At 43.4% G+C, this 26,971-nt stretch overlaps 1 protein-coding gene across 1 annotated transcript; it reads right to left on the bottom strand.

The window, feature by feature from the left end:
• Positions 1–586: 586 nt before the first annotated feature.
• Positions 587–26,401, bottom strand: PLEKHA8 (pleckstrin homology domain containing A8; the record flags this gene model as incomplete). The annotated part of the gene is made up of 14 exons (XM_082480045.1): positions 587–982; positions 1,886–1,947; positions 4,154–4,224; positions 4,727–4,857; positions 6,156–6,214; positions 6,890–6,975; positions 7,387–7,546; positions 10,141–10,298; positions 11,004–11,044; positions 11,976–12,134; positions 13,563–13,687; positions 14,657–14,812; positions 15,488–15,604; positions 26,362–26,401. 14 exons carry the CDS (start codon positions 26,399–26,401, stop codon positions 785–787), a joined length of 1,563 nt encoding a protein of 520 aa, XP_082336171.1. The 3' UTR covers positions 587–784.
• Between the last annotated feature and the right edge of the window lie 570 nt (positions 26,402–26,971).

Genomic DNA, 26,971 nt, shown 5'->3' with positions numbered 1-26,971 from the left:
AAAACCCTAAACCCACCAAAACCTTAATAAGCCAGGATGATGGACATGATCTTCAATTGCTTGAGTAAAGCACTGTTGCAATTAGCTGGGCTCTGCCAGTCTGTGCCAGCAAATTTCTTGTGGCCCACTGGCAGGAACTGACAGGGAGAACGTGGCACATACTGGGAGCTGATCAAGGAACACGACCCCAGTTTCAAAGGCTGGTTCCTGGGGAAGCTCAAGGCCACCAACCACATATGCTTTGTGGTGAAGGTCTCTGTAATGTTTGGAGAGGTGCTGCATTAAAAAGCTTCAACCCAAACTAAGGGAGAAATGCACCGCGTACCAAAATAACAATAAATCTCACTACCTCTGCCCTCCTACACCGCCGCAGGGAGTGGGCACAGGGCATGGGAGAGCTAGAGTCAGCTTGTCCATCTTGACATCCTGACTGCTCCACTGCACGTGCAGCTGTCTCCCAAGTTACGGGAGCGAAGGCCAGATTCTGCTCTGTTACTTTTACAAGGTGAAGAGAAGAGGGAGTGCACAGGCAGGAGAGAAATAGTCAAAAACATTCATCACAAACATAATTATGACCCAAAGAGAAACAGTACCTCTGCATTTAAACACAAAACGAGTGTTAACAAAAAAACAAAAATCATACATACCCTTCCCCAAAAACACTCACAACACCCTTCCCACCTGAAAAGATACAACAGAAACGATGTTCAAAAAAACCCAAACTGAAAGAAATCTTTGTTAACAGACACAGTCCCTGAAGTTTTAAGACACAGTCTTGCTGTAGTCATACCACCTCATCTGACTCCAAACCATGTACTTCATAGAGAGTGTCCAAGATATTTAGCTGCTTTTCCATGGCTGGTAAGTAAATGTTGAGGTCCCTCTGCATTCCTTTATAAAATGTTTCTTCCTGAGGATCACACTCCTCTACAGACAGAGCTGCCACAAAGTCTTCGTACGTTGGAGCTGCCCTTAAAGCTAACTGGGAGAGGAAGCAAAGCTTTTAGATTTGCAAAACAGAACAGGAAAAGAAATCAAACTAAAGCCATGAAAAACTTCTAAGACATCCCTCATCACACTTAGATTGCATAGCTTTAATGTATTTATGCATACGTGCACATGTTAAGATTTTTAACTGACTAGGAGGCTAATATACATATATTATTCTGTGCAGATCCCCATTTAAGACATGTTCAGAGAGGTCTGATTTTTAGGAAGTGAATCAAATACAAACCCTAAATAAAGTACAGTTTGTTAGGGGAGGTCCCAACCCAGTGTCACACACTTCAACAGTGACGTCCCATCCTCAAAACAGTCTTTAGGAAGCTTTCCCCAACATTTCTATTTCTCCCATTCAAAAGCTCTGTCATGATTGCCTGGATGACACCCTTCTTTCTTCCTTTTCTAATTTCAGCGATAATTTCCAGTGACAGACACGAGGGGGAGCTGCTAGACTGGCCAAAAATAAACCATGTCCTCTGGCCAATATATTCTACAACTACCTGGCACATTCTGCACTAACCCGTCTTGAATGCTCACATCCTAAGACAGATCAACCCTCAAAAAAAAAAACAAACCAAACCCAACCCGAAACCCTCATTCTTCATTTAAGAGCACTGTGAGACTGTGCTGAAAAACACATAATGAAAAAAAAATGTGCATGCAAGCATGAGCCGTCTGTTTTGGCTCCAGAAAGCAGGTTCCATCCCAGAAGCCCAATACTGAATTCAGTGACAGCCACAGCCCTCACCCAGAAAATATGGACTGACGAGGGAATCTATTTGTTTTAATGCTTACAATTTTAACATGGTATATTAATTACACGCAACATAAGATCACGTTAACAAGACCCCCAGCTCTGTCAGCGACCAAGATAAATACTTACCGCAAAGACCCCACGGACAACCCAACCGTGGTGCTGCCGTAATGTCTTTCCATAAGCGTTGTCTTAAAGGAAGAAAAAAACCCCCAAAATCATTCAAGAGACAGATGTATGGCAGTTTTAAGTTTGCATCACAAAAAGAACTTAAGAGCTTGCAAAAGACTATTTAAGGATATATTTTTGCCACTGGATGGAAGTAATGGCTGTTTCTGAGCACCAAAGTTATGACCGAAAAGAGATGACAGATTTGGGATTTCTGCACCAGGGTCTCAGCTCTGCTGTCAAATCTCCTTCAACTCATTCACGGCAAGTAACTATTCTAACAGACAGTAAGGCAAATGCAATTTTTATTTGACTAGCTGTGCTTCAACACTAACACTTCTGCTATCTAGTTCCCAATTCAGTGCAAGTCTGAAAAAAATAATATATGGAGTGAAACAATCCTGCAACCTGATGGTTAGCCAGCCTCAGTTGAGGTGGTTACCTCAGGCATTAACCAAGAACTCTCTCTTCACATCTGAGGGTCAAGTCTCGAGGGTCACTGGAACAGAAAGCACCGGGCTCTTATTAAAATAATTCTGAGGATTTCTATTTCGAGTGCCCCTAAGCGTAGCCTTTGACGAAGGCCCTTGTTATGTTCCTAGATGGCTCCGCTTTCACATACAAAGTTTTCTACATACAAAGCCAAACATCTTTGAGCCATATTTTCCCAGTCTTGGTTTGTCACTGTTGTCATTTCATATCCTTGTCCTTCAGTTAAATTTCAAAGTATCTGCCATTGTATTATATTTTGCCTGAGCTGTTCACCTTGAAGAAAGAGAACCTCTACATTTTGCTGCTTTAGGATATTTGCTCAAAAGACTGCAGACAGTTATTATCGGAAGAGTGTAAAAAGTCAGTAAAACACAGCCACAAGTTTTGCTGTACTCCTCATCTATCAGTCTAATGACTGGGGGATGCGGCTTTTCTATCTTTACAGTAGGAGAGAGAATCTATGAGAAAAAGTATACAGTAGTAAGAGCAACAAAATAAGCGGAAAAAGACTACTGTGTCAGCAAACAGGACTGACAAGTCTATTCTCTGACTTATCAGCAAATATAGTGGACATTAAAAACACCAGAAGTTGAAAAGTTTGCTTAGATTTAAATCCCAAGTAAAGATAAATCCCGTTAGAAAGCTGTTTATTCCTCAGAAGATCATAAGAACTGATGGATATTCCATTTTTTATTTTCATTTCATTAGCTTGACATCTGAGGTTGTGGAAGGAGAACATATACCCCATTTTTACTTGAGATGCAAATAGCACAGGAACTCCTAAATAAGGAACTGTAACAGTAAACCAAAGCTGCACTGGTGGTACAGATATGGAAGAGCTTTTCAGGGGAGAAAAGGAAGGAAGAAGTGAGAAAAAAACAGCAGCATGGCTCTGCTGCAGACACAGAGCAATTCAAGAAGTAATTCAGTGCTGAAGCCTTCAGACTCAGAAGGTCAAATAAGTGCCTTGACTTTCTGTGGTTTTAACACCCACATCTGGTAGCAGTGTATTTACAGTCCCACTTCCAAGAGCTGCTTACATACTTCAGTGGAATAGTCCTTTTTACTAATCCTATAGGACAACTGCTTAGCTGTTTAAAAGAAGCTAAAAAAAAAAAGCTTTAAAAAAAACCCCTGTTTTAAAGGATTATCATAACATTAGACTGCATTCATACAGAGGGTCTTACTCAAAAATAACCAAGTCAAGTCTAAGAGGGGTTTGTATTTTGTTTTATACTTGCTGTGGGCACTAGCCTGACTCAGTAAGCATCAGAAATTGTGTACTTGGAAAAAATTCCTTTTTTTTCCTGTTACAAACTCCCTTCTAACTGATACAGGCAATTCACAGCTATACTGGCAAAGAGGTGATTTCAAAGAGTGATGACCAGTCTCACAAGGAACAGCAACTATAAATTTGGGAGCACTCTCGCTGCAAACCCGTAGAAAAAAATGGAATGAGACAAAGCACTTTTTTCCCCAAGATATGACTGTCTCCCTGACAAAAGTATGCCAATTAAATGAATCTTTATCTGCTATTAAATCCACATCGACCAGTTATCTAGTAATCTGCCTGAATCAGCCATTTTCAAAACCTGCAATTTTCAAAAAAGTTATGTCTTGGAGTTTACTCGCATCATTAGTCACTGAAGAAAAGAAAACACAGGTTCTAAACAAGGAGGAAAATAGCCAAGTATGTAAATTCAGAAGCAGACGAAGAATAAAGCAACTGGCACTTACTCAGAGCTGTTTGGATATTCTTTTCCCCATTCTTCACTTCTGTCAAAAACCCTTTCAAGAACTTTAAGCCTCTGTCAGGATGAACCCACGAAATAAAAAGAAACCATGTTTATAATAAAGTAACCCAAAGTATAACAAAGCCCCCAAAGTTGCAATACAACTCAGAAGTGCAATAAGACTCAAAATCAAGGTGCCACTTTCAATGTGAATAAAAAAAAAATGCAGCCACCTCCTCCAGCCTCTCTCCTAGCCCAAGGAAAAACACTTTGCTAAAACATTTCTGCTGCAGCCTGAAATCACCTGCTTGATGTTCTGGCCCAGCAGGATCAGTCACTCACTGTAACTTCACTTTTATGGGGAAAAAAAAAAAAAGGTTGCCTGCAATCACTTTTTCAGGCCTTTTGGCAAAGTTATGGTGATACAACCACAGACAACACATTAATCTTGAACCTAGCCAGTTTGGATTGATGGAGCCTGTGGAAAGTTTTGCTCCATGTACCTAAGCTTGAACTGGTGAAAGGCCCCTCATTCCACCTTAGCGTTTCATAGTGTAAGTAGATACGAGGCCGTTACCTTTTCAGCCACAGGAGAGCCTCTGTAGCAGAGTTTCTAACTTGTGCTACACCGGCATTCACTTCGTGAAGCACTATCTTCTGAAGGGTATCAAACTCTTCTTTGTTGGTTATAAATTTCTGGTTTATTTTCTGGAGGAAAAACAAGAGGCAAAGCTTTAGGCTTTTAAGACCGAACCTTGGCCTGTCCTACAAGTACCACCTATTTACCAGGACTCTTTCCTGCAAAGGGAGACCACAGATCCCCATGGCACGGCTGCCCCGCCACGCTGGGCACGCCTTCCCAGGGCACAACCCCAGACACATCTGGCTAGACATCTGGCTAAAGCAATCCCCCCCCCCCCCTAAAAAAAAGCACCTCAGTCAAAGATTTACGTGGACCCTACCATTTTCTGTCTGACAAAATGCTTTAGGTTCACATGACATCTTCCACACCGGTGGAAAGGAGTTAACCTGCTCTTTCAGCAAAGTCCCATTTGCTCCAAGCTTCAAGTACAAGCAAGATCACCTTCTGACAACTGTTAAGCTGCAAATTCTTAATTACACTTTGCAGTCATTGGCATGGTTAAGCTTTTCACTTATTCTGAAGTTTGTTATATACAACTCTTCACAAAAATAAAATGGAAAATGAGGCAGTTAAACAGAGTCATCTTCTACATTAAGTGATAGGCAGCTGCTCCTTTGACAATAAATATTCAACTTTTTTTTTTAAAATAGCATTCTTTCCCCTTGCTATTTTCAGTCTTTCAGTAGCTACAGCTACCTCCAGCAAGAGAAGTGCATATCTGCCTTACTTTGCACCAAACAAGTCTGAATGTATGCAATGTTCCTTATCATACACTCAGCAGACATGTTTTGCTTTTCTTTTTTTTTTTTTCTTGAAAGAAAAGCTATGAAGACTCTCAACTATGAATGCATCTTGTCTCACAAGTAGCACTTCAAACATTTTCAGACTTGGAACTGGAAGGACTGTCAGAATGAGAACCGAAGCTGCAGGATCTGCCCCAACCTGCTGTGAAGCTCCTTCTTAACACACCAATTTGCTTGTACTTTTTTGAGGAAAGGGTCATGTGTGTCCTCCGGTTTGTTTTACAGTCTAAAGTCAATATTGCTACCATCACATCACGACTTACAACCTATTCAGCTCAGAATCAGTCATACTCATTAGGTGTAACAGATGTTTTACTTGGCAGTCAATCAAGTATTTTATAAGTTTGCACACAACAGCTGGATTTATTAACCACAACATGTACTGTAAGAACAGAATTAGGGGCATTTCAGCATTCTGATCTAACAGATGGTAACATAAAATATTAAATAGTCTTCCAGTGTTGACTCCTACCACAAAGATTCTTGAGCTTTAGTACCTAAAATAGATATTTTGTTTAAAAAAAAAAAAAAAAAAATCAGTGTTAGAAATAAGCTGTTACCTTGATGTTACCTACAAAATCCATTTTAACAGGAGCAAACACAGTTGGTCCCAGCTTGTCTAGAAAAAAAAAAAAGCCATATTTTAAAGTTGAGTATTTTTCCAGTCCTCATGTCTTAGTAACAATTAAAATCATTTACTCTCTTAACAATCCTTCTAAATGGCAGGAGAATACTAAATGAATGACGTAAACCAAAGTCTGTCTTTGGTGTAGAACCAATCCACCCCAGCTGGTACAAGTATTAAAATACACCGACCCATAATTTGGAAGTCTTCAAAAGGGCACGTGCTTACGGGGTCCTCCCATCTGCTGGTAGATTCAGGGACCAAGCAGGTGGGGGGCTGCACTAGCTGGAGATAGAAGTCTTGGGAAAAATCAAATAGCAGCAATAGCTAGGACAGCTGATGGCATGCTGTCAGCAGTACTAGACACGCAAGGCATTCCACACCGTTCTTTTGAGAGCAAGAAATTGCTGTTCCAGATATACCCATAAATTTCCACACAGCTTATACATGGCTCCCATCTAAATGAGAGCCGATCCTCTACAACGGCAACAGAGTAAGAAACGTCTTGTGGTACCAGTCAAATCGATTCTGCCGATAGCAACTATTTCTACTATATCACTTAAGTGAAGAAACGAATTCTCCAAACCAACTGCTCCACCTTTTCTCACAGCTGGCAGCAGTCAAAAGCAGTCAGATGCACCCCCAGCATGAAAAGAAAGAGCTGCTTACCAAGAACGGGCACAATTGCATAACAGGACTCCAGAAACTCTTCTGTTGGTATGCCCTCCTCCTCCCGAAGTTCAATATCACTGAACCTGGTGTCCAGGACAAGCAGAAAAGATTGTTACCTTAACAAATCCTTTTGTGCAACTTCTAAAGGCAAAATGACATTTCATGCCTATTTCACTTGCATAGAGGTGAAATTTATTGACATGGAACCCCCAAAATGGCTTTCGTTTCACCAGGTGAAAACAACTGACTGCAGAAAATACACATTTGCTGGTGTGCAAGCAAGGCCTGTAGTTATAACAAAGGAAAAAACTTTCCGCTCCACTCTGTACAGACAATTCTACAAAGGATAGCTTCTTAATTTACTGTGCTGTATGCAGTCTTGTTAAATAATCTCAGCAAATACAGCTTTACAGACAGAACAGTCTTAAAAATGAGTCAATTAAAGCCTTAAAGTTTCGATACTCCTTGTAATTTACATCTGCAACGTGTACTACCTATTGCTCATGACACTGAAGAAGGTAGGAGAATCATTTTCATTTCTGTCTTCCTCACACAGGGTCAATCCACTTAAAGAATTCATTTCCGACTGCAGCAACTTGTGGGCACCAAAGCTTTCTACGGCTTGCAGCTTGCTCTCTCCATCTTCTTTAATGACTAACATTTATAGGAAACAGAAGAAAAACAAAAATAGAAAAAGAAACATGTCGTTATTCCTGTTCCTTAAGACATGTTCTATTTGAAGGAAGGCACTTGGATATCTGGATCATGCAAGTTTAAAAGCTTTCCCTGCCAGCACCATGACTCTCACCACAGCTCCCCCACTGTCAGGTGCTCAGACCACCTTTCACCCAGTCCTCTCCCCATTTCTTTAAACCATACAGACCAAGCAGCAGGCTCCAATGCAGGTGAGCCCACGCATCCTCAGCGAGGACAGCCTTATTAGAGAAGAGCATTGAAGAAGCGACTAGGTGCAGCAGGGAGTAGACTCATCTCCTTGAAAGAAAGATTACTTCTGACATGGCTGTAACTTCCCCAGTGCTGACAAAGTGGCACAGTGCATTTACAAAAGCAAAATAATAATAGTGATTTGTTTGCTCCTTCTGATAAGTAAACTGGCAGCTCAGATGGGTACTGCTATGATATCAAAAGGCTGCTACATTCTCCCTGATTTCTATGAGTATCTTTAAAGTTTCCCAGAACCAGTTGTCTCTTCCCCTCTGTAGTCTATTTTAGTTCTTCTTCAGTGTCAAGTGCATCTGTTTCATATAAACAGAGCATTACGTGAGCACCTCTGAAGGAAGTCAAAGTCTTAGACACCCAAAGAAAGGTCACATCCCGTGCACGGCAAGACTTTCTGACCTCATGGACAACTGCAGAGAACAAATCAAGAAGCAAAAATTATATATTCACAGCATCTGCAGTGTAAAAGCCATGGCTACAGCACATCTTGCTGCCACACCGTCAAAGTAGCATCCAAGATTTCCCAGGGAACCTGTCTCTCCAGGAAAGGAATACTTTCAAATGCCACTGAGGATTTATAGACCTGAAGCAGAACTGAGCTTCTGGCTGAAGGGATCAAACTGCAAGGAACTCACTTCCTCCAAGTGAAGTCTGAAAACAAACTTGCAGCTTTCCCTATTACTTGCAGAACCACTGAATAATCTTGGTGCTGGGTTAAAAAAGAACCACTCGCACCTGGTAACAGCAATGAGGCTTCAGCCTTTCTCTTCAGGGCAGAAGAAAATGGCCTCAGCTATCACTGACTGTGCCTCATTCACAAGCAAAGTGACTCTGCTAAGGATGTACAGTTTGAGGGATGTCACTGATCTGTCCTTCACCAAGACACGTGGGCCGGTGAGTAGAGAAACAGCCTGAGTCCACAGTGACTCCACAGGAGTGCCATGCATAAAGCCTGGAGTCCTCTGAAACTTCAAACTCAAACACCGTAAGCCCTAAATGACAAACACAAATTTCTTATTGGACTTAAATGCTTAAGAGTTTTTAAAGACTGACTGCTCTTATTAAAAGGGAGAGGGGAGAAAGAGTACCTGAGATAGGGCAGAGCTCCTGGGCTCATAGGGAGCACCCAAAACCAGCCATGGGCAAGACAGAGCCCCAGGCTGGCTGGCTCAGCCCATCCCATATGGATGGCACTGCACATCCTACTCCACCCCATACTTCCCGCAAAACTCCACAACTCAGATGTGCATACCCAAGAGGGAGTAGGCTTCTCTCTTTTTTGCACAGGAACAACCTCAGTGGCTAAATGATACCAACACCCTGACTTGAATTAGTTTGACTTCCTTGCTTTAGCACTGTATTCTCGAGGTATTACGCTAAATGGTACCCCATGCATGTTATTCTGCAGGGAATTAACACACTACACAACACCAGTTACAGACATGGGAAAAACTCCAGAGAACCCACGTAAGAGCAAAATAACCATGTTCATTAACTTGGGCTTAAAAACTTCAGCCGATTCACTGACTGCATATGTATGTTTCAGAATAATAGCCAGGCAGAGAAAGTTACTGTTCAAGAACGATACAGTCCATTCAACAGGACGAGCAGAAATCATACGTTACTTGTATAGACTTATCCAAATGAAGTTCAGCTGCCCTTAACAAGATAGCTATGTTGGATGGAATTTTATACTGAATTAGTTCAACAGCGTTTTACTAAAGTCACACACAAATCTAAGTTTTGTGGTATTGCTAAGGTAATGGAAGAAATAAAGTACTTTCTAGTATACTCTTAGTTGCAGAAAAAGGGTTAATTTTGCATAAATATTTGTCAGAGCGATCAAGAGCAACTACAAGGTCAAGCCCCCCGAGACAGGCACACAAAGCTTCAATGCTCCCCTTCTGACAGTGCAGCCCTACATACTAGCAGAGGTGCCGGCATTCCCAGCGGAGGGCCTCAGGGAATAATGTGTCTTGTCCACAGCTCGAGCAGTGCTCAAGCTCTGCCAGGCTGTATTGTTACGCACGTCAATCAGCATCTAGAGGAGCCTCCACTTGTCCAAAAAAGAATTTTTAATTTCCTTCCCCATTCAGTCCCAAGTTAGCTATCAACAAGGGCAGGAGCTACGCTGAGAAGACTTGCAAAGGGCAGATATCAGACTAAAATACGCTGACATTCCCCCTCATGGGAAGCAAGGTATCAGCACTCTCACAGGCAGCCTACGCCTCCCTCCATTTACACTTAAAGAGTAACGATCCTGGATAAAAAACAGTGCATATATTTACCCGCCAAATCCTCTCCTATGTGATCTTCAACAGAAACATCACTGCTCCCCTCATTTGTTGCCAGGTTTAAACATTCCAGACTTTTAATAAGGGTTTGCTCTTGATGGTTAATTTCTGCTTTTACAGAGCCGTTTTCACAGGGGTTCAATTCCATCTGCCTGAAGAAAGGGAAAGAATAATGGTTAGCGTATAAATAATTGCTTGGTAAGCTTTTTCCTGTGAAAACACGCAAATAACAATAACAGAAAAATAGTTGACAGAAATTATAGGCTGTCACAGGCTGCTCTGAGCAAAAGAACTTGACTAAAATAATAAAAGGAATCAGGCCGCTCTTTGCAGCAAGAAGGATTAATGATTCAACCTCAGTTTGTAGAGTTTGAATATCTTGACAACGACCCTTATTAAAAGAGACATAATCAAAAAAATACAATTGATTACAAAAAAAAAAAATCACAGGCAGGTTTTGTAACTGAAAGAATATCCTCTCGTTAGTACTTTAAATTATACAACCTTGCCACCTACTCCACAAATCATAGCCTGCTCTCCATCAATGATTTTATGAGCTTGTGGAGTGGAACCTAAGACAGAGTAAAGAGCACTGAAGTAGGTGAGAGCTGGCTGGTGACTGACCAGTAAGTCAGCAAGTGGACGGCGGAGAAAAATAAAAGGGAAAGGTCTGATAAAGAAGAGATGGGAAGTGGCATGAGCCAGCTAACTTTTGTTGCGCCTGCTTCCAAGTATGCAGCTCAGAGTAACGCAATTCTGCTGCATCCAGTACTAGTATTATCAGAGTAGATATGGAAAGAACAGACACTACCAAAACCAGATTACAACGAGATTGACAGTAAAGACTTCTATTATACCTTTCCGTTGAGGTGTGACTGGACAAGACAGAGTGCTTTATCTGTAAGATAAATGGAGAGGAGGAATATTCTTTAAAGCAAGAAGACTGTATCATGCTTCTCAAACTTCACATTTTATTACACCCTGGCTGGAGTCAGCAAAAAAGCTGAAAAGCTAAGCATACGCTCACTAATTCTCTGACCTGGAAGCAGTATACAGACAAACACAAAAAAAGTTGCTGCGTTATTACATCATTAAAATAATGGGGGGAAAAAAAAAAAAAAAGAAAACCAGGAGACTGCTTTCAGAAGCTAGCTAGCAAGTGCCAAGTGAGATGCCATACAGCATACGGAAAAGAAGAAACAAGGCAGCGAGTTCTCTCTGCAATGATGTCTTCTTTACTTAAGAAAATCTATGAAAAAACAGAAGAAACGTAAGGCTAGATATCATGAATGGTATGGTGAAGTAATCTCGCTTCCCAGATGCAGTGACGCATCTACCTTCCTACATTCACCTTAATCTGCTGTTTGCTAGAGAGGCTGCAGTTTTGCGTACACAGCTGTGGATCCAGGATTCAAGAAAGTGCCCTTGTCATTAAAAAGGTAAGCTCATCAGCTCCTGTTAGCGTATTACCCCAGATACAGAGCTGCAGTAGCTTAGAAGAGTAATAATTGCGGTGAGCTCCCACAGTGCCTGGCCTTGCCATACAGCCAGGGTATTTTGAAACACCGCTGTCTGCAGCTGGATCAGGCCCTGAAAGTTAATGCTTAGTGAGTTTCATCTACCATTAGAAGTTAAGAGACTGGTCACTGCTTATTGACAAATGGCCCTACCTCACTTGCAAGCCACAAGAAACAGCAGAGCATGTCCAGTGGAGGACTACTAGCTATAATAGGGGTAAAAATGCCTTCCCTACTTCTACAAATGTTACTTTACAAAAGGGCACCTTACCATCCATGCCAAGACAGAGAGAAAATTATATTGGCCGTTACCTTGTTCGTTCTGAGAACTGCTAAATGTGGGGATCCAGGCGGGGTCTGATGCAATAACTCAGAAGTGAAGGCAGTATTTGCAATCTGCATACATTCTTCAAGAGTCTTCAGGAAGGTGTCACAGGTTGATTTTAACAGAGCTCCCATATCAATCCCGCTCTGTGGGAAGAAATCAATTGGAAGACATGGACTCACCCACAGAAGATCAGCTTGGAGCAACTAATGTCTACAAAGCCCACAACTGCTACAGTCATGCCTTCTGTTTAACATGAATTAAAAGGCAATGTGTCAGCTGCTCAGAGAATTGGCATCACTTATTACTGGGGCTATGCCCCCTCACAGCATTACCACTCGTCAGCCTCTCACTACAACAAGCACAGTACGCTTACATTTTAAAAGCAGTGCCCCTTAGTTACTTATCTCTGGTATTAAAAATGTATTACATACTAAGCCTTGATGTATTCAACAATGGCATTCCAGAAGACACCACTGACAGGAGAAACAAAAAGTAAACAAATTAAATAGATACAGAATGATCTGCAGATAGTAATTTCAAAAATCCCATGAACAAAAAATTGCTGCAATTGAAAAAACAGGCAGAATGAAATATCACGTTGCCACAATACTCTTCATCTCTGCAAAGTGCAGTTATTGATGCTGAAATGCTTTTAGCAATATATCTTTCCTGTTAAATAGCAGTAAGATCAGGGAAAGCGAGTTTTCACCCAGAAGCATGAACTATGAGCTGGATAAACATCACATTACTTGTTTGTTGTCAAAACCTGTGAGCTGCAAGTTTTAACTGTGCCTTTTAGTCATTTGTACACTACATCATTCTTCTGCGCTGTCTGTTAATCCACCATAAACAGTTTATCAGGTATCTTTACAGAAATGGTTTGGACATACAAACCATTAACCTTCAGGTGTTTTGCCTGCCTGCCCTGCACTTGAGGACCTATCTCTCCAGTGGGAGGCATCCTGGAACTCCACACCAGTTTCTCTAGCAAGTGACGCGCATCCTTCTTCACAGGTTTCTCTCTCAAAGCAAGAGGCACATCACTGTCATTAGGAAACCCTTCTTAAATGAGGCTCCTTTGGTCAGGAAGATTTGCAAGGTTTGAAACTTTAACCTCACTTAGGTTAATCAGGCAGGTTTTTTCTAGCAATTTTGGTTTTCTGTGGTCTGTGTTGTCTCTTGACCTTTTAAGGGTTTTGATTGAGAACAGAATTGAGCAGGATATTAATGACTCGGGGCAGACAAATGTGCACTTCCCGCACGTTATCTTATAAATAATTTCATGCTTTTTTGATCCACTATATACACACGATGACCTACAGAGATGTTATTATCTAGATCACAGATATACCTCTTCTTACTACTTGCTACCCCAACACAGGGAAAGTTATTTGCAACAATACAGTATTTAAACAAGAACTGTTGTGTGGGTACATTATTTCCCACAGGTTCTCTGCAGAGAGAGGATGCAACGTTAAGTGACTGTGAGTGAATACTACACTGGCTAACCAGAAGAATTCACAATGCTCAAGACTTCAGAGACTTGGTCTACACCAAAAACAGAGCTCTACCTCTGGTTCCGACACACCAGAAATGCTGGCTTCCTTCGTTTTATGCACTTGTTGAACAAGGAGGTTACAGTACAGTCTAAGTTCAGACATTTTAGTCTTCAAGGCTTCTGTGTTTTCAGTGAACTCTAAAAGTGAAACAAAAGAAGAGTTAAATTTATTGTATCTGTCTTGCAGTATATGATTTTGGAAAGTTGCTGAAATAGTATTATCCAATCTAATTCAATCAATACTTCCTTATTTCAAAACATTTTATATCAAAAAGATAAGCTGGATTGACCATAAATTATGCTTCTGACAGGTAAAATATTGTTTCATTATTTGCCATCATAGACAGGAACAGCGTGTTCCTAGACTTAGGACACAGAGAAAAAACAAGTACACAACACTTGACCTTAATGGGCCTTTTAAATAGGATGAAGCCCCTAAATTATTTTTTTTTTTCACTAAGTAGTTTAAGTGTGAATTAAAAGATCAGGGTTCTGGGTAGAAAACACTGGAGGGAAAAGAGACATCCTGTCCAACACAAAGGGATTAATTTAATATATATCTCTGAATCATAGAATGGTGGAGGGTGGAAGGGACCTCTGGAGATCAGCTAGTCCTACTCCCGTTCAAAGCAGGGTCAGCCAGAGCAGGTTGCTCAGGGCCACGTCTATTTAGGTTTTGAACACTGCCAAGGACAGAGACTCCATAACCTCCCTGTGCAACCTGTTTCAGTGTTTCCTCTTCCTCACAATAGAAACATTTTTGCTTTTGTCTCAGTGGAGCTGCTTGTATTTAAATTTATGCCCATTTCCTCTTGTCCATTCACTGAGGAAAGTCTGCCTCTATCTTTTTTTATGCTCTCCCATCAGATATTTCCTTTAATCATCTCAGTGGCCCTTTGCTGGAATCACTCCAGTATGTCCATATGTTTCTTGTACTAGAGATGCGAAACCGAGTAAACTAATTCAGAGAGGACTAACAGTCAATCTGAGATTTTTCAGAAGTAATTTTTTGACATTTGGATTTTGTCATCTTTGTGTGTACATCTACTAGGGTAAGGATGGAAAAATAAAAGGCAACCAGCATGTGCCAGCAAAAGGGGTTCTTGCCTTTTTCCTTCTGTGTCCTGCTGTCGGTCAGACAGGCTTTAGCAGTTCCTAGCGCAACCAGCCACTTTTGCCTTTCAACTGCATTTCTTGCCTTCAGATAGAAGTATTGTTCCCCTGGGATGATCAGGTCCATTCGTGTGTTATCTGCAGGATGAACTGGAAGCAAAATAGACTTCAGACTGGTCCCTCAGCCCTTCCCAGCCCAACCAAATACCCCAACAGATATGTTAGGTGGCAGGTCAAACAGTAATGAAATAGGAGGAATCTACAGCCCCAAACTTCTCTACAGCCATTTTACAACTTCTCTCCTGAGTTAGGGAATAGACGGGACACACACATGTTCAGCTGTGGGACAAAAGGCTATGAAAGGCAGTTTTATGATCAGTACAGTATCATCTGGGAATCTTTGTGGAAAGGGCATCCTGTTCTGGCAAGCCTCTCTTTCCGGTTTCCTGCCCTCAACCTCAAAGATGTGGCAAGTAATCCAATATGAGTGAGAAGACCTAGTAGTTTAGTTTATTAGTCATATTTCTAGCTTCAGCTTCGTGCCTATGAAGAGTCATTTGAAGCTGCATGATCTTCCACCACAGCTCATGAAAACCAGTGACCCATCAGCATATAGGATACCCAATATATTTGAGGCTTGCAGCTCTCAACATTTTCAAAATACTATAGAATAAAAACTGGCATATAGATCCGGTTACCCAGTTACTACAAAAACATACGAAAGAAATCAAGACACCAAATAGCTCTTGTGACCTGAAATCCCATCTTAAATGCAACATTACTGGACAAACTTTGTGCAGCTGAGCATTACTGTAGCTTAGTTACCTTGAATTTCACACACGGCCATTTGGATGCTTCCCTTACAACCCTTCCAGGCATCTTCCTGGGAGTCATAATAGGAGAGGATGCCACCACAGAGAAGAAACCATCGAGGCTGCCAGCCTGAAAAACAAAACTGCAATTTTCAGTTACTTCTCTCCCAGCACTTCCACCAGCTCTCTCGTTCAGGACTCACTGCAAATAAGACCCCAAAGATTCTCAGTCCCCCCAGGAAAATTAAACCCGTTGAAGTAGTAAGATTTGTGGACAGGTCTGGATGTTGTACACCACAACCTCTGCTTGCTGGCAGCTACATGTCCACAGCTGTGTGTTCCTGATATGCCATATGTCATCTTCAGTAGTTTTGCTAACGCAGCATCACTGACTCACTCTCTTTTCCAAAATCGCCTACCTTTTCAGTCCACCACCCCTCAATTCCTTCCATCACTCCTCAACCCACCTCTTTACTCTTTCCAAAAGGCACCCCAGCTGTCTTGGCTTACATGGCTGCCTCCCTTGCAGGAAGGGCTAGTCAAATTGTCTTTAAAAGCAATGGGCAAGAAACTCCTAAAAACCAAGGGAAGAAGGGGACAGAGGCAGATGTGGCGATTTCTGAACACCATCTTTCAATGAAGCAGTTCTCAATAGCTTTTGAAACTCCTTTGCTGCCCACATAAAAAGTAGTCTCGAATTAATGACTTGCACTTCTGGATACCTTCCCAGAGAAACCAAAACACCAGGCTAGACCAAACCCAATAGTTCTGGGTACACTTTTGCCCACCCTGCTGCCCAACTTCAGAAGTAAATTACCCCTTTTGTTTTCTTCTTTTGGAAGTAATACTGCAGTGTGAAAAGATATAAACAAACAAGACATGTCAGCCGTCATTTATGTCTAATTAAAAACTAGAAGCTCATTAACTTAAGAAGAAATGAGGCAGCAACATCACTGGTGGAAAGCAGCTTTCATTACTGAAGCTTTCGTTACAAGCTGCGACAAGCTTCCCTGGCCAGGACCATGGAGCGGGATATCGAGGGTCCCACACTGTGCCAGCAAACCATCTCTGGGAAAAAACCCTTTGACAAAACCATGTGGGCCACGTGGCTCCTACGCAAAGGGGCCTCACTTCTGCCGTTCCCTGTGCCGGAGCTCTGCCAACCAGCACAGCCCTGCAAGAGCGCAGGCTGGGCTTGGACCGATATCGCGTTGGAGGAATGACTGCTCCTTACCAGCTAGGGACTGGTTCCTTAGGCTACTGCCAAAGCCAAGCCCAACCCAGTTGAAGGTTAGAAAGCCCTAAAGCCACAGACTAATAGTAGGAGTATGGTTTGGGTTTTTTTGTTTGGTTGTTTTTTTTCCAACAAGCAATGCCACAGCATCCGGGCCAACCTGGTCTATAGATTGCTGAACCTTGGGGGTGGCTAGAAAACAAATTAAACATAGATCCTTTTTCACACTCTTCCAGCGCTCGTCCGTTATTTCCTGGAAGAATATAAAAACATTATAAATGCCAAAGTAGTCTCAATACTTCTTTATTTTATATGAAGGGAAAAAAAATCATAGCAATGAGAATTAAAAAAAAAAAGAAAACAGCAAGACTTATTTTTATTTGTCTTGCCACCAAGATAAAGAAACTATCCTAAAAGTCACTATTGATGTGGAGGAACTCACGAAAAAAGGAGGTGATTGTTCAGCAGAGAGAAGCAGTTAATTGCTTCAGACACTCAATGGCACAGAACCAATCCTTTAAATAATGCACAGCGCCACAGTCAATACAAGCCTCTAATTCAGTCTGGAGATCCTGCTGCTGCTGCACATGAATCATTTCAGCCATGGTCCTACAGCTTACAACTGCAGCTGATGCTCAACCAAATTGCATCCCATCAATCAAAGGCAGTGCAATCAATTAGCCAACATACAAAGCACTCTGCCTCCATCACTTTGGAGGCTGGTTAAAAATACGTTATGAGTCAATATATTTTGTTGAGGTTTTTGTTTGGTTGGGGTTTTTGGTTCTGGGTTTGTTTTTTTTTTTTGAGGGGGAAGCAGCAATTATCCGTCCTCCTTTGCAGAACCTAATTCTTCTTTATTAGATATGTATTAAAAAGACTATGATGGGCAATTTTTAATTAGGACAGCACATATTTTCAGAACAGAATTGTTAACACTAATAGAAATACATTTTTGTAAAAGGAATCCAATTAAAAAAAAAAACAAAACACAGCAAGGTTTTGTCAGAAGATGCACTAACCACCTGGTACTCACTGACACTGAGTCAGCAGCCATGGGAAGGTTATCCTAAACAACCAGCTAAAAATAGCATATGGCTGACAAATAATGGGTATTGCAACAAGGATACAATCTTCAATTACAGGAGCTTCACATTTGCAGACAAGCAAAGAGCAGAAGAAAAAAAAAAACACAACCAAAAAATAAGCAGCAAAAAGACACTAAGACACTTCCATCAACACAATTATTGGGTTATTCAGTTTTATTCTCTCCCCATAAACTGTCCTAGAAATACTGCAATTTTTGGAACTGAGCATTCAGACTTCACCTGATATAGAAAGTTAAAGCTGAATCTTTCCTGGTGCCAGAATCTTTCCTGAATCTTACTGGTGCCAACACTAACACAACTTTGAAGAAGAATTTACTAAGCCCATTTATACTGGTGGTGCACAGGCAGGACAAAACATAGCTCCTACTTCCACAGTTTATTTTAGAGGCACAGAGCCATTAACAGTAAAAATTGACCTTGCTGGGTAAAGATTTATATATATATATATATATATATATATATATATAAAAGACAATCAATGCAAAGCATAACAGAAGTGAGTAGTAGCTTAAGGTCTCAGCCACAGAAGAAAGTGAAGAGACTGCAGACAACTTCACTGACACTGGTTAAAGTCTTAATACGTATCGCACTCCTGCATGAAACTTAAAGTTAGTACCTGGAAAATTTGATATTGTCCACTACAGAAACAGATACTTAAGCAGTCTGTGCCTGCTAAGGATTCAGCATTTTTCCAGAAGTTTCCACAGCCTGAAAGATCTGCCTGCTTCCCTCGTTACACTTCAGGAAGTCTGGATGCAGATATCACTGAGCAAAGTTGACATTTCTTGATAACACGCTTGAAATTTGGACATAATTCAAACTTTAATGTTACACAACTCATACTCCAGACAGCATTCGTTCCAAAGTGCCAAGCCTGAAGGAAAAAAAAACATTTGAAGACATGTAGATCATGTCAGACATCCACAAAGCCAAACCATCTGGGAGAATTACATACTCAAGAAGTCAAACTGATGACCTGGAAAACAAGCTGCAATTAAAAGATGCCAGTTCCAGTTGTAGTTCTAGAAAGCACAAAGGCCAGACACTCAGGTTTTTATTATTGCTTACTTTCCACTAGAATTACGTAATGCTTTGTGCTTATTAATTTCTTCAGCTTCAAGGTAAGTCTTTCTAAAAACTTATGCCATAGATAGTCCTTGGACTTCTTTGACCTTAATTCAGATTTTAAGTGAGGATCGGAGATTACTCCGAAACTTCCATGTTACTGCAACATCTGCCTAATAGGAGGAATTAAAGCCTTCATCACATCCCTACTGCAAATATTGCGGGCAAGACCCAAGACTCAGCTGCAGCCCACAGCCCAGTGGCAAAGCAGGGGCAGATCCCTGCTTTTCTGTGCAGGGTCGCAAGAGAGTCCCCAGAGTGGCTGCTCTGACAGTCAGAGACATCTCACAGCAAAGAACAACCAATATCCATCTTTCCACCTGAGCAAAGTAAGCTGTGCCGTGTGTTCACCATACCATCACCTACCAGTTTACCTGCCAGTGCTCAAGGGCAGAAGGACCACAGCTTCTGCCCAGTACCATGTCAACAACTGATAGCTGGAGGAGAGCTGCAGAAAACTCAGCTCAAATAGGACCAAGGCAGCACTAGTGTCTTGCAAAAAGCAAAAGAAAATCCAATATACGTCTTTCCCCAGTTGTCAGTGCTGCTGTAAGTCTATGAATGCCATCAGGTTCACACCTTTACCAAAACCCAGCCTGCTCCTGGTTGTCCATGTAGCAGCTGTTGTCCAGAAGACAGCACCTTCCCCTCCGTGCAACTGTGACCGCCAAGCACCTGCCTTCCAGTTGCAAGGAAAGTCGTATTTTCCAGTTAGAGGATGCATCTAACAGCCAAAACACAAGACTGAGTCAAGAGATCTTATTTCCAGCTTAGAACGAAGACTGCTGAGCTGCCATGGACCACGCCAAAAAACCCAGAGACTTCTGCACTGGGCTGCCTGTGTCTCCTCACCTAGGAGGCCCAGAAGGACCACTGCTGGTCTTAACGCGCTAACGTCCGAGGGACGAGGATTTCCCTGGGGAAATAAGGCTATGGAAATCTCCATGTCGCAAATGGACAAAACACTCATTTTCAAGACCCCAGAGCGCTTGCAATCTCAACTGTTGGGCACCCACATTAAAGCTTACAGTCCAGTTCCTAACGACTGATTGCGTGCCGAGGTTCAATTCACGCGCCCGTGTGTTTCACACTGCCAGCCACCACCAGGTTTCTAGTCAGGAAGAGCATCCTACACACAACAAACTTGAAACTTTGCCCCCTTTTTTTCTTTTCCTCATACAACGATCAGAAGTAATAGAGTTAAAGGGTTATCTTGACATAAGCAATTTGCACCCAAAACTGCTGCCTGCTTTCTCCACACACCTTCTTAAGGCTACCCAGTATTTTGGGAAGGGCAATCTCAGGCACTAGAACACGTTTTGCAGCCTTAACTCTGTAGCAAAACAATTTGATAGGATAAAAATGCAGTCTGTATCCATGAGGGAGAGCAGAAAGGCAGACAAGAGTGCGTGACAGTTCATGCCTCTCCTATGAGCTATTATCCTCTCACCTAGAGAGCAGCTTCTAGAAATGCCCATACTGCAATTTTACTCTGATTATGCGCATATTAACAGCAGGAATCAATACCAAAAGCCCCTAAAGGTAATGAAGTTAACAGATTTAGCACTTCAACAACGGTATCACTTTTTAAAGCACTTGTTTGAGGGACACTAGAGGTTCAAGTGAAGCAAGCAACAGCTGGAACCAGCTTTAACACATTGATCCTCTCCCAAATAATTTTTCTCGCAGGGGTCCCATAAAATCCACCCTTATTTCAATCACAACTGTTAGTGCGGTGCTAGCAGCATTAGAAAAGCATCCGTCACAGGGCAACTGGGTTTGTTTGCAAATGACTTTATGCCAGTGGCCATCCAAGGCATGGAGAGCGCGATGTACCAGCCGCAGTCAGGCGTTTTTGAAGAGGGCACAGTGAAAGGATGAAGGGCAGAGAGAGGATCATGGCGAATGATGGAGGCAAAAGTTCAATAATCCAGGCCACTGCTCAGACACACTAATTCAAGTCATTCAAAGCTCCTGGGAGTTTCCCTCCTCTGTTGACACTTCCCAGCCCCAGCAAACTCGCAGCTCCTCTCTCTGACCTCTGGGGTGGTTATCACACCGGGCTGAACCAAGGCAATGAATGTATGTAAACACAGAAGGCGTATCTCTTCACCATCGTTCTGCCACACCTTTCGCTTCTGTCCTACCCAGCCATTCCCTGAGATCACTTACTTATTTCGGTGCAGAAGGACTGAATGCAGAGGCACCGGTACTGCAGCATACCTGGCAGGGAACGCTGCACCGCGTGGGCTCTGCAGCATTGCTCTGACACCTACAGAGGAGAGAGGGGACACCAATTTCCATTCCTGCAGCCTCATCAAACTTTGCTGCTGTGAGCACATTACTCAATTCCAAAAAGGTACGACAAAAGCAAGATCGCTGCGTGAAGAAAAAGAGGGGGAAGGGAAGAGAGAGATGAGAAAGAAGGTCAAACCACACAGACATAATTATGCAAAATCCAAGGAGAATGAAGAAACTAGTCCCTGAAGCACCCTGGGTGACAAGTGTAGCCAGGACCGGGTGAGACTCAGTTGTCCGTCTAAACCAACACCTGGTCTCCGAGAGCAGCTATGGTCAGCAATACTGGGCAGACCATTGTCCTGAAGGCAACAGAAACCTCAGCTGTCTACGTCCACCTCCACAAAAGCCAGACTTCTCATTTTATACAATCAGAACCTGGAATACACCCAGAGGCCAAAAAGAAGGGAAAAAATTATAAACACAAGCTTTTTAGAACCAAATGTTTATCTAAGTGTGAAGTTTTCAATTACTTCCTTCATCTCTGGAAACAGAGGACCTTATTTCCAGAGCTTGATATCAACTGGAAGTCTACGTGTCTCCCATCCTAAAAGGTCAGATTTCTTACATTAAACTCCCAAAACAAAGACTCACTCTAAGCAGTATCATGTGCACCTGGATTCAAGCTATAAAAGCTAATGCTCTTTCACATTTTCTTGAGCTCTCCCCCCCCAAGTTTGTTAAGGAATTCTGAATCATTAGAGATGAGTAATTTGAAGTTTTATGTGAACGCTGAAACTTCCTGCTTGGTGTTGGCTCTCGGCATCTTGGGATAAACTGAAAAGAATTCAGAGCACCACAATAAGAGAGGTATAGGGTATGATGCAGCGTCCCTTGCGATTGCATGAATGTAAGGGTGTCATGCCTCAAGGAAGATGAATTAGTTAGGGTTAGAGTTACTCGGTACAATTAAGGAAGTGAATATTTAAATACCAGGAAAAGCTTAGCTTTGTGAAGCAAAGTGATCAAAGCCATTTCACGGAGCATACGGAGAATACCAGGCAAGTCAGTGGAGGCAGTCAGCATTTTTCTTTCTAATGACGAAGCTGCCTTTAATCCCTAAGCCAAAAGCTGATACATACCACCTCTTCCAGAGTCAGCAGCAATCCTGCCTGTGGCCAGTGATCCCAGATAAGACATGCCTTACGCTGAAGATCCGAACTGAATTGAATTTCGGCAGAAAAATCAACTGAAAGTGCCAAGCTTTTACACACACACACCACTGAAGGAAGGTATTCCCCAACTCCACGCTCAGTTTCCCTGTGGGTAAGCAATAGCTGACTCATTCTGTGAGCCTAGTGAGAAATCAAAATCGCAGATTATTTTTACAAGGTAATCTCCGGAGACTAAAGAAATTTCTTTTATTAATCAGAAGCGACGCTTAAACAAAGAGCGTGAATTGCAGCTTGAGTTCAGTTGGAGAGTCCTGTGGGAGACAGTTTCCAAACAGCACAGAGCAGCCTTCAGGCACGGTTCACCTCCGCTCCCTCCTTTCTCTACCCTGCAAGCAGCATCCCCCCGGGTTTGAGATCAGTCCTGCCACAGCACTGCAGCCAGGATCTGGCTTGGATGCCGTCCACACCAGCATGCTTCATGCTCAGCCAGGACCACAGGCAGCGGCAGCACAACAGACCCACGAGCTATAGGGAAGGTATAGGGTGATGCTTTTATCACCCCAACTGCTTAATACAATAAGCAGTATCAAAATACGAGTTATACACCCTTTATCCATGCTACAAGCCCACCCCTACCCTCCCACAACCTTTACCAAGCAACGCTAACATTAAATACAGAGTTTTGGCAAAGGATGAAATCTAGGAATTTTTTAAGATCAAGTTACGCGCTTTGCCTGCAGACTCAGCTGAGGCCAATTTACACGCCTGCACGATTTAAGTCACCCAGCTCTGGGTTTTGAGTATTAATAATTTGAAGTTTGCAGAGGCATCATATATTTAGCCCAGTAAAAGAGTGCCATCATGCTTTATACGTCAGCGATAATTCTCCTTGCAAAATTCCTGGTTCCCTTAAGGTTTTAACCAATTTAGCAGGGGAAGCAGAGACAAGAGCAATTTCAGGACACGAGTATTACAAACACAAGATCCCAAGTGGATTTTCATAGATCTGTGTGCATGCATATCTGATCCAAAGTTGCCACATTTTCCTTGAACTTAACAAAACTATCACATTGAGAAATCACTATCTGGTGGCCATAGCATTAGGGGAGAGAAAAACTCTTAAAATCTCAGTTCTCAAAAGTCAGAGATTTCAGAGGCAGCGCTGGAACCCCTGCATGTAGAAACCATAACATCAGCACAGGATTAATACCAGAGGAAAAACCCTATCTCCAAGCAGAAACCAAGTAATGCTGACTTAATTATCGTAATCTATGTAAAGCAAACAAGTGCATTTATTCTAAAACAAGATAACGTGTTTGAGCAGTAAGGCAAGCTAATTTGTCTTTCAGTTGCTGGCAATCGTGCTGCGCTTTCTGACCTTTGCCTGCAGAAAGCCAAACTTGTTTCCTACTTCTGAAATGTTCCTGCTGTCAGTAACTCCGTAATTTGCAACACAGACCTAGCTCCCTGCCCAAGGGCCGGGGGGATTCAGCTTGATGTGGACTTGACCTCTCTAAATGGTGATGACAGAAGACGTTATAAGACCAAAATTACCAGAAAAGACTCGATTACCAACAAACTCCATCAGCACCTCTCTCACATCAAGAAGGGAAAGCAGTTCTCCTTTTCTACAGTTCTAAGCTTGTTCTTTGGTGAATGTCTTCTCTCCGGCTGTGCGGAACAAAGGTGTGTTCCTCACTACGAGGAGGAAAGGGCGTAAGATACCTGCTGTGTATGTTTACATCAGCGTTGTATTAGTAACACAGGCATACACAGACACGCAAAAGATGACACACATTTTCCCCAACTTTTTGCGTACATAGTTTACGCCACACAGCACCAGAGCAGTTAACCTTGAGCAAGGGGAAAAGCAGAATAACGACAGAAATACTGTTCTGGATGACCTGTTGAACTCTCTTGCTTCCCTTAATCCCCGAAAGGAGGCTTTCCCGTCCCTCACTCCCTAGCTCCCTGCTACTGCTATGATAAATGCCACATTCCAGCACGGTATTTTTTTTTTTGCATCATCACATAAACTTATAACTTAATGGCTTCAGGGCAGGAAGTCTTCGTTTTATGCACACATAAGCCTAGTTAGCTTGCAGAACAGCAAATTTATTGTTCTCAAACACACACCAGACAGGTCTTCTACAGCCTAAGAAAAGGCATGGAGTGACCTTGACCGCCACACTTACTAGCAGAGTCAAGTTTCGGCAAAGAAATCAGAAAGATGCTTCAATCCTCCACCACAGATTTTTCTCTCTGTTGAGAACAACACTTCAAATTGGGGCAAATCTCACGCATTCAAGGAAAAGAGATTCCTTCAGCCTGCATTCACTTAGACTGAGGTTTGCAAAAGAGTTATCCTTCTTCATGAAGGGTCATTTGGTTGAAAGTGCATATCAACGTGGCTAGCCAAAAAAAAATTAATTTTGATGGAACTGGAATATTTCGGGTTCTTTGCCTTCATCTTACCATCAAAACAGAAGACAAGTCCATCTGATCCTACTACATGCACACTCAGGCACAAATACTCCAATGCCAAATGCCAGTCACTTATCTACGCACACACACTGACTGGTTCCCACAGACGCTCACTCCCCGGATCTCACAGCACGGAAGCAAGCACAAGGGTTCCAAATACACCCCGGCATCTAAACGGTGCAAAGAAAAACAAACACATAAAACTTTAGATTGACTGAACCATGGACGTTTTTATTATAGGGAAAGGATTAATAATGCTGCCCGAGTTCTGCAATCCGAATGGCAAAGCTAAGCATGGCTGCTCCTGCTGCCTCACACTCCATAATTCAATAGCACTCACAAATAATAATAACAATAAAAAATAAAATAAATCCATGCCTATTCACCGAGACCTGACAATTTTTGATTCCCCTCTCAGAACACCTATTCCCTAAAGGGGAAAAGCCGCAGCAATCTTCCAGCACACCGATAAATCCAGCCTCATGCACCACTCCCCCCCCCCCCCCCCCGCCACATAAATTCATCACTTGCTCGCCCTTTTTCTTTGTTTAATTCTGATTTCCTACACTTTCCCGACTAACCAGGGAGGTGCAGCTGTTCCAGTCTCTCTGAAAAAAAAAAAAAAAAAAAGAATTCAGGCAAGAAGGCAGCCCTCATATACACCACCGAGCAAAACTTGCACCCGGCAACGTCAAGGTCGTGGTTATTCTTCTCTGACCACGAGGTTTCCAAACTGTTTCAACAATCCACAGAGAGGTCTGCACCCGGCAAGACCCCATCCACGCACCCCAAATTACAAGCCACCCCCGACTCCAACGTCCCCGGCGGTAGACACCCCACAGAAGACGGGTGGCACCGGTCCCTCACCCCCGTCCGCAGCGTTTCTGACCCCACCGCCTTTAAACTCGGCTGAGGAAACCCCGGCCACGCACGGCTGCTTCCAGTCTGCTATGAAAAAGTCAAGCGTCCCACGGCATGGGAATACCCCCAGAATTAAAATCTGGGCCTAGCGCTAGCAGGAGAGTCCCTTTATTATTTTTTTTTTTTCTTTTTTTGCATGCATTTTCATCCAAGTCTCCCAAGTGCGACCGGACCTTTTCCTCCCAGGTCTGGGATTCCCCCAACTCCCCGAAGCGACTCAACAAAAGCAATAAAAGTTTCACGGGGGCGTACAGAACGGGGAAATCCGGCAGCGAGTATGACCCAACGCATCCAAAATAACCCCGAACCTCAAACCCACAGCCCCAGGGAGGGCAAGGGACGCCCCAGACGAGCGCTGGCACCCACGAGTGGGTGAGACGCCGCCTCCTCCAGCGCCGGACGGTGACAATGTGGCAGCGCTGCTGGAAAACCAGGGTGCACGGCGGAGTCAGGGGGCAGCGCTGATCCAGACTCAGCAAATACACATACATAGACTTGTATAAAAATATATATATACACACACACATAAAAGAAGATGACGGCACCCGTCCCCCTAGGGAAGCCCGCCCGGCGCAGAGGCTGAGAACTGGCCGCAACTCACCACTCAGGTAGTTGGTCCACTTGTACAGCACCCCCTCCATGGCGCCCGGCCCCCGCCCCCATGCAGTGCGGCCGCCCCCCGGCGGAGTCACGCCGCCCGGCGCCGCCGCCACGGCCGCCACCGCCCCCCGCGCCCCGCCGCGCCGCCGGCACCCAGGGCCATAGCGGGGCACCGCCCGCCCGGTCCGGCCCGGCCCCCGCCGCCGCCCCTGCCCCTCGCTGCCACGCTCCTAGCGCAGAACGCGCCGCCGCCGCGCAAGCAAAGAACGGCCCGGCAGCGCTACGGAAGCGCAAACGGTTCTAGGAATCGCAACCCACGTGATCGACAGGAGAAAGGCGAGGGGGCGGGATCAGAACGCCCAAAGCAGGTGGCCTTCCGCAGCCAATCGAAATGCGCCTTCGGTGAGAGCACCGGCCAATCTGCGGCCAGCAGGAGCCGGCTCTATTGTGCGAGCTCTCGGAGGGGCTCCCCCGCTCGCTAACGTTCGCTTCCTGGAGCGCCGAGGCCCGCCCACTCCTTTACTCAGCGCCCCTCCCACGGAGTTCTGCTGCCGATTGGACAAGCCGAGAGACGGACAGGGGCGTGCCCCAATGGGCGACTGCTTCTTCTA

This window comes from Vanellus vanellus (assembly GCF_965231255.1).
Source record: "Vanellus vanellus genome assembly, chromosome: 2".
NCBI lineage: Eukaryota > Metazoa > Chordata > Aves > Charadriiformes > Charadriidae > Vanellus > Vanellus vanellus.
This window is presented reverse-complemented; position numbering and strand designations above follow the sequence as displayed.